Genomic DNA, 8959 nt, shown 5'->3' on the forward strand with positions numbered 1-8959 from the left:
CTATTCAATCTGTAAAGATTTTTTCAAGATCAAGTTTTCAACTTCCTTTTGTATGTAAATCTGTGAGAAAATATAGAATAAAATAATCCTTTCTATTGCATCCACGTGATAGGAGTTTTTAACTATAGTGACCTCCCCCCCCCCCCCCTCCGAGCCGGCTGTAGGGAGAAATTGGGGGGGGGGGGGATTGTTGGCCGTGGGCACTCTCCCTTGCTTGAAAATCTTGACAATCATCCCTAAGTGGGTGACCTTGGGTGTCCTAAATGAGAACTAAATAGAGGTTTGAAGATGGTGACAATGCAAGGGAGAGAGATATGCTCACTAGACGCTCTGCATCGCTTGGTTCAATCAACCACAAATGCAAAAAAGCTTCTCTATCACAGTGTGAGCCCAAAAATGTTGAAATTAGGGTTGCAATTCGGTCCACTATGCAAGCAAAAGTTCTCAAGGACAACCATAAGCTTTTGTGCATCTTCTAAAGTGTGTGCTAGAAGCACTACATCATCCGCATACAACAAAAGCATGATTACCGTATTGCAAATAGTAACCTCTTCAACGCCTTCTTCTTGCATGAAGTCAATTAACATTTGTTCAAATTGATCGATGCATAGACCAAAGAGAGTTGGTGACAACAAACATCCTTGTTTAACCCCAATAATGCTTACATTTTTTTAAAAGTTTCCTATTTCCATGCGCAATTGAAACATCACCTTCTCATAGATTCAAGAAACCGCAAACATAAACTCACTTGGAGTTCTTCCATCCTTCTCCACAAATTGTTACGAGAGAGAGAGAGAGAGAGAGAGAGAGAGAGAGAGAGAGAGAGAGAGAGAGAGGGAGGGGGAGGGAAGGGTGTGTGTGTGTGTGTGTATATATATATATATATATAGATAGAGAGAGAGAGAGAGATAGAGAGAGAGAGAGAGAGAGAGAGAGAGAGAGGAGGGGGGAGCGAGGGGACAAAGAGAGAGAGAGAGAGAAGGGGCAAGAAGGGGAAGACAAAGGACAGAAGAGAGGGAAAAGGGAGGGGTGAGCGAGAGAAAGAGGTACGGGGGCTGATAGAGAGAGATGGGGGGCGCGAGAGAGAGAGAGAGAGAGAGAGAGAGAGAGAGAGAGAGAGAGAGAGAGAGAGAGAGGGTTGGAGGGATCATGAGAGGGAGAGAGGGGGAGGGTGTATGATATTAAAAAAAACAAGGCACTACCAAAATTGCTAGTGCCTTGGGGTTTTTTCTTAGACACAGAGAGAGAGGGGAGGGGAGGGGAGGGGCTGACAGAGAGAGAAGGGGAGAGAGAGGGGGTGGAGGATAGAGGGGCGGAGAAAGAGAGAAGGGGTGATCGAGGGGAGAGAGAGAGAGAGGGGGGGAGAGGACAGGGCCGGAGAAAGAGCGAAGGGTTGAGGGGAGAGAGAGAGAGAGAGGGAAATGGCCATCTTTTGCTAAAAATAGGCAAAACAATCAAGGAAAGAGGAGAATTTTTTTTTGGGCATTCTGGGCTTTAAATTAGAGAAGACTTTGAAGCTTGAGGCTCTCTCTCTCTCTCTCTCTCTCTCTCTCTCTCTCTCTCTCTCTCCACTACCAAGGCTTTCTTGGATTCGACGACACTTTTTCTCCACCATGGGTTTGTAGCAGCGGCTTTTGAGAAGAATTTTTCTTTGTTTAGAGTATTTTGGATTGGAAATTAAAGCTAACCCGATCAATTGTTGTTGGTGTATGATTGGGATTGAACAATTGAGGGTATACCGACATATTACTTAGTATATAATCAATTCGTTCTAAATGGACTTCAAATTTATAATTGGCCTATTTACAAAGTATTGGTTTGAATTCTTCTCAATCTCTCTCTAATATTTTCTAAATGTAATTTATCATCTGTTATTATCGACAAATTATCATAATCTACAATTGATACACTATTATTACACTTGCCAAAACTCTACTCACAACCAAAGGCCCAACACGTACCTAGTCTCCCCTAGAGAACAATCCTCTTCTAACATCATGGACAACGCCTCACCTACATTTATCATTGGAATGAGGTAAAGGACACAACGATGATCACCAATGATATTACAATTGGACTTCATTGACTTGATCTACCTATCGAGAGTGATGGCCACTTCTCTTGGCAGCTCACTCACTAACAACTCATGAAAAAGGAGGAATAGCTTTCAACCTCCGCCTCTAGTGTGTGTGCGCGCTTGCAAGAGCTTCAAGCTCTCTCCTTCTCTTTTTACAAAAACTTGTATTATTTTATGATAGGTTGCTCAAATTTACGCCTTACACAAAAAAAAACATACCAATGAAGCTACATTGAGTGGCATTCATGGTTGTAAATAATGAGTTCATGTTTGCAAATAATGAATTATTTTATATGGTGCCCACGTTACCATCAAAACTCATGGTTCTATTATCTTGTATTAAGAGTGAACCAATTTCCTACAAAAAGGTGCTTGATATAATGCCTTCAGAGATATTTCCAAGATTTAGCTGGGAAATTTGGTAAATTCACAAGCATATTTGGGAAAAATTGACAAAGCTGTCAAATAGGAGGGGTATTTTGTGACTTTTTGGAATTTAAGAATTTCCACAAATTTCAGGGATATCAATAGTGTTATCACTATCCATAATTCATTAGCATCACTAGTAGTCTCCACAAGAACATTTGCCATCCTCAAATGCATGCATGCTGCTTGCATTTCTAACCTGACCTATATTTTACATGGGCATGGGAGATGAGGAACAAAGACTTGCCATCAATCTAGGGCCCCGACATCAATTGGGCATCGTAGATCTTATTGCGGAAGTAAACTCAAGTACAAAAATAAACTCGGGGATACCAGAGTTTACATTTGTACCTCCTATCCATTGAGTTTCCTTTTGTACTTGAGTTTACTTCCCCGTTACGATAGGTTTGCACCTCAAGAAGACGTCTATATTCCACAAATGGCGTGTGTGGGATACACAAGAAGATCTAGAAATCTTCGAATGTAGAGAAACGGAGTTTTTTTCAGATTTTTTCATACAATGCATAACATCATGAGCTTCTGCTCGAGAGGCACCGCATACCTAGCTAGGTACGATTGGGGGCAGGGGACCGCCGGCCCGGGGGGGGCGGGGGGGGGGCTGCATGCATTAAGCACACAAGCAAAAGTTACTTCACTCGGAGTCACACCCGCATGTCGCATTCGTTTATAACAATTCAATGCTTCCTCTGCTTGCCCCTGTTGTGCATAACCTGCTATCAATGAAGTCCAAGAGACTACATTACGCTCAGGAAGCTTGTTGAGCACTTCTTGTGCTTTTGCAAGTGCTCCGCATTTGGCATACATATCCAACAAGGCATTGCCAACTGCAATATCTCGCCCAAGTAGCCCACGATGCTTAGCCTCAGCATGTAGTTTTTCACCTTTCTCAATTGCTCCAATGGTGCCACATGCCTTCAAAATGCAAACAAATGTAGCAGCATCTGGCGAAAACCCCTCACGTTGCATCTGCTCATAACATTTAAGTGCTTCTACACCATGCCCTTTTTGTGCGTATCCTGCAATAAGTGCAGAGCAGGTAACCATGTTCCTATGGTGAAGGCTCTCAAGTACTTCATGTGCAATTGAAAGGGCGCCACATTTCACATACATATGTATCAATGCACCGCCAAGCACAACATTTGTTTGTAACAAGCCTCGTCTGACAATCTCACCATGTATTTGTTGTCCTTTGTCCAGTTCTCCTAAACCTCCACAGGCTTTCAAGACACAAGCAAAGGTGATTGCATTCGGAGAGAAGCCCTCATATTGCATTTCTTCAAAACAAGTTAGTGCTTCGATACCTTGCTCATCATTTTGAGCATACCCAGAAACTAGTGCACTCCAAGAAACTGCATCCCGAACAGGAAGCTTTCTAAGGACTTGTGCTGCTTCTTGAAGTGCTCCGCATTTGGCATACATGGACACCAAAGCCCCTCCAAGTATAGGATTGTTTCCTAGCAATCCTTGCTTGACAATCTCAATGTGTAGAAGTTCCACGTTTTCCACACTTTCACACGCTTTCAAAACACAAGCATAGGTAACTGCATCAGGACAGAGATGATCACGTTGCATTAGTTCAAGGCAATCCAATGCTTCCTTACAATGTCCTTGTCGGGTATCTCCTATCATTAATGCAGACCAGGCTCCAACTTGCCGAACAGGTAGCTGCTCGAGCACTTGTTGTGCTTTCGAAAGCGCACCACATTTGACATACATATCCACTAAAGCACCACCAAGCTCTGCTTTTCCTTCCAAAAACCGCTCTCTTAAAATTATGTCATGTAATTGATTATTGCTCACCTTCATCAAGTGCTCCAATGGCAGCACAAGCTTTGAGAAGGCTCATACAGGTAACTGCATTCAAAGAGAGATGCTCATCACGCATCCGTTTATAACAATCGAGCGCCGTCTGACCTCGCCCGTGTTGAACATATCCTGCTATGAGAGCAGACCACGAAACTACATTTCTGAAAGGAAGTCTCTCCAGCATTTCTTGAGCTTTTGCAAAAGCCCCACATTTGGCATACATACTAACCAATGCATTACCTACAAACTGATTCTTTGCTAAAAACTCTGTCTTGAGAAGATCGTTATGTAGGGGGGAGCCTTTCTGGAAGTCCTTTTTGTGTGCACAAGATTTGAGTAAAGCAACAAAAGACTTGGCCATGTCTTCATGCTCACTGTTGCCAACATTTGCCTCGACCGTACTCTCTCTTTCCGCAACTTCTCGTCGCAGTTCTTTACTGGTAGCCCCAAGGCGGATTGTTCCCGCCATTAATCCATAAGGATTCCGCAGATCAACTCCGGGCGAGGGTTCAAGTCCCGGGTGCGCTGGGAAACTCTCGTCCTCATGGGTGGAGTGGGGTATGTATGTGCAGCCGCCAGCGGCGCATACGTAGAGCGACTGGCGCTGCGCGGGGGGCGGATGGAGAGAGAATAGTGTCAAACAACGAGCAAATTGAGTAGCGGGCCTGACGGTGTGGGTGGGTGATTGCGAGCACGGGTTGACAACTTGACATCGAAATATAGGGCTGAGGCAGCTGTCGAACTGCCTCGAAAAAAACCTCCTTCAAATTTTGAGATTTACCTCTTGAATTTTTTTTTCCTAAGGTTTTTTGGCCTGTTCCTAAAAGAACAAGGGGAGTCTGATCCCATAATGTGCAATATTGACTCATTGAAAACAAAAATTTCATAATGGTTCATCTCATTGAATTGTTTTATTATTTTCTATTTTTATTGAATTTACTTTTTTATGAAAGCATAAAAATAGCAAGCTTGGGATCTTCTCATAGACAAATTTTTTTCATGAGGTGCTAGCCCTTATTCAACAAACTTAGGAGTGGTCTACTTATATTGTGTGTGTGTGTGTGAGAGTGAGAGAGAGAGAGAGAGAGAGAGAGAGAGAGAGAGTCTCCTCCTTTTGGTCTATCTTGGTCTAGCAATGCTAGCAAGCATGATTATAGAAATTAGATAAGCTAGCATGGTGTGAAGAGATGAAAGCTAAGAGAAGTCATTGTAATCATAAAACTTTGTTTAAAACGAATTGGGTTCTAAAATTGGTTTCAACAATGGGAATATTACGATTGGATTCAATGTTGCTTATAGCATGTGCGAACAAGAGGTATTTAAATAATCCTTTACCTATATATTTTTAAGTATTATATGTACCCTTTATGTATGCATTTTTGTAAAAAACACTATCTCTTATGTATAAAAATTTTCACTTTTTCAAATTAAAACCCTATATGTAAGTACATTTTTTTATGAATGTACCTAATTATAAATCTCTTATTTTGTTCGCACGTGCTATCTTACATATTTTCTAGTGGACGCCTCGGATTCAACGTCTCTACTCCACTCACTTGCTTCTATCCTTGTATCTTTCCTGTGAGCAAGGTCTTTAGAATTGTATCTTTCCATCAAAGCTTGAGGTTGATATGAAGGATAATGATATTCTCATGGGGCACTTGCTACCTTGCTCAATATGTCTCAATGATGTGTGTATAATTATTGGGTTTGATTACTGTGGTCAAACTCCTCTGATTGATGGCCATCCATTATTTACCGTTGTTAGGGATGCTACCAACCATTGGCAAAACAAAGATCTAAAATGTTCACAAATGATTTTTAGCGTGGTTAGGCTACCAACATCAAAACATGTACAAGATATCATAACAATAATCTTAGATAACCAAGCAGAAATTGCAATAAGTAGGATGAACCTACTCTATAGCTCCAAAAAGTGAAAATCATTAGTTCAAGATGTATTGAGGATGGAAGCAAAATTTCTACCAAACATGAAGCTTTCACAACTCATTGGTATGTTAGAGACGTGCAGGTTTATGCATTGATTACGTTATCTGTGAAGTTCACTATTACTCCTCACATTTTCTCGGCTAGATCAGTTAAACATGTTTGGGATATTCTACCTGATTTTTATGCAATTCACGACGAGGCTAAAATTGCATTGTTGTGTAAAGAGCTAGAGTCGAAGATTATGCATGAGGAAGATGACATGGACACTTTCCTTCTTGGTGTCAAGGATATTAATGAGCATCTCATTTCTGCAGGTGAATTCATTTCTAACAGTTTCCTTGTGCAGACTGTTCTTGATGCATTGCCACATTCTTACCAGACTTTTGCTAGTACTTGGAGACTTATGACCCAAGGAAAACCTGATGCTGTCAAGTTTGATGCATTATGCACATTGTTGTTTTGCAAGAGTCACTTTCAAGAAAGAACATGGCTAAACAACATGCAATTGAACAAGCTTTTGTGGTTGCTCGAAGAAAAGGTGGTAACATCAATGTAACCACTTCTCCTGGTTCTTCGACGAGTGGTAAATCACATGTTTCTAATGCTTATGCTCGCAACACCTCGTCTGGTAATTATGATGAAAAGGGAAAAAAGAAGATGCATTGCCATTATTGTAAAGCTAATATAATCACTTGATCAAGTAGTGTCCGAAATTGAAGGCAAAAGAGGCTAAGAAGAAAGAGGCTGGTTCCACTACAAGTTTAGCTATTGTAGAGTCTTTTGTGAAAGGAGATTGTGATGCTAATGTAGATGCAGAATGGGATTTTAGTGCAAAGTGCACTTATGATCCTTCTGTCCATGACGCATGTATGCCAATTGATGTAGATTTACATGTGTGGTATTTTGATAGTGGTGCTACAAAGCACATTACCTCTCATTGTGACATGTTTACCTCTCTCGAGGTTGTCCCCTAAGTTGCATTATATGTTATACACCTGGATATGTATAATACGTTGTATACGAGCATACTATATGCTACCCCATATTATACGGGTGTATTATACGGTACCATTTCAGCAAAAACGTGCAAGCGTATTATTTATTTGTTTCTTTGATTGATTTTTCTTTGTTCGAAGACTTCTTGGATCAAAAAATCTTTAGATCTAAAGATGTCTAAGTTTAAAAACTCTCTATACAAGAGCAATGTTGTGTGATCATTGATAGCATCTCTCAAGCAAACAAGAGATGAGTAAGAAAATATAAATAGTAACAAAAATTGTCATAAAATAAAAATAAAAAATTTGAAGTTCCAAATAAAATTATATATAATTAAAACTTAAACATAAAAGTTGAAAGTTGAAAGTTAAAAATTAACAATAGCTTAGTAATGTAACAAAAAGAAGAAAAAAACAGAATAGAGTTAAGTCTAGTTTGGTAACCTGACAAAGATTAAATCTATCTATCAAGCTATTTATATGTCCATCTATCTTTTATCTATCTCTTTTTATTATTAAATTTTCTTATGCATCTAACAACTATGTTTAATTTATGTATCTGTGTCTATTTAACTATTTATTAATCTATTTTTTTTCTATCTATCAATTTATCTATTTTTTTTCTATCTATCTATGTATCTAGTACCTATCTATCTATCAATTGTCTACCTATCTATTCATCTATGTATATGTCTATCTATCTATTTATCTACCTATCTGTCTATCTATCTATTCCTCTATCCATCTATTTATTTACCTATCTTTCTATCCATCTATATCTCTATCTATCCATTTGTCTCCATATTCTTCCATCCATCCATCTACCTACGTATCCATGTATCTTTCTATCCTTCCATACATCCATCTACCTACCTATCTACCTACCTACATATCTATCAATCTGTTTGTCCATACATATGCATCTCTGCCTATCTTGTTTTTTAATTAATTATTATTACCATTTTTTAATAGTTTTTTAAAAAATAGTTCTTATTTTTCTTGGTTAATATTTATACTTCTAAACTCATTATCTATCTATCTAGCTATCTCTTTTTAACTTTTTATTAATATATCCATTTATAAATAAATAAATAAATGTATATATAGATATTTGTTCAAAAAAGTTAAGGTATGAGTCCAGTGAGGGTAGTGCAAGCAATGTATAGTCAAAACCACTTTGTGGTCGCATTTACACAAAAAGAAGTCACACTTACACGAAAAGAAGAGGGAGCAACAGGATTGGTTCTTGAAGCCCTGGAAATGAGGAGAGCTTTGCACCTTCGTTTCTTTTGCTTAACACGTGCAAAATCCAGAGCGCTAGCAGCATTGCAAGAGGGGCTCCGAATTTTTTGCAACACAATACGAACATGCCTAAAATTGGCGAGAAAATTGTCCTACTGCCTCTTCCAACCGCGAGTGTGACTTGGCTCTAAAATGATTTTCTAAGGAAATTGACTAGTTGACCAAAAAATTATTTATCTAAGTTATATTCTAGGTTCTTCTTTTGTATTTTTCTTTGCAGAAATTCCTGTTTTAGTTTTTATATTGTTGGTGTTCAAATCAATCTTTGAGAACTAAATTATTATATATATATATATTTTAAAATTTTTTAGCTAGCCTTTACATCTCTAGTGGAGAAGAAAGTGTATGCTTGAATGGATCATAAAGCATACACGCATAACAT

General features: G+C 39.1%; 1 protein-coding gene across 1 annotated transcript; it reads right to left on the reverse strand.

Annotated features, from left to right (window-relative positions):
- LOC147448720 (pentatricopeptide repeat-containing protein At2g33680-like) lies at positions 1 to 4799 on the reverse strand. The gene is made up of 3 exons (XM_086521445.1): positions 4325 to 4799; positions 3155 to 4272; positions 1 to 60 (listed from the first exon to the last, which is right to left on the reverse strand). The coding sequence occupies exons 1-3, from the start codon at positions 4797 to 4799 to the stop codon at positions 1 to 3; spliced, it is 1653 nt and encodes a 550-aa protein (XP_086377571.1).
- Positions 4800 to 8959: the final 4160 nt, after the last annotated feature.

Source organism: Adiantum capillus-veneris, chromosome 10 (genome assembly GCF_014529385.1).
Source record: "Adiantum capillus-veneris isolate H3 chromosome 10, ASM1452938v2, whole genome shotgun sequence".
NCBI classification, from domain to species: Eukaryota; Viridiplantae; Streptophyta; class Polypodiopsida; order Polypodiales; family Pteridaceae; genus Adiantum; species Adiantum capillus-veneris.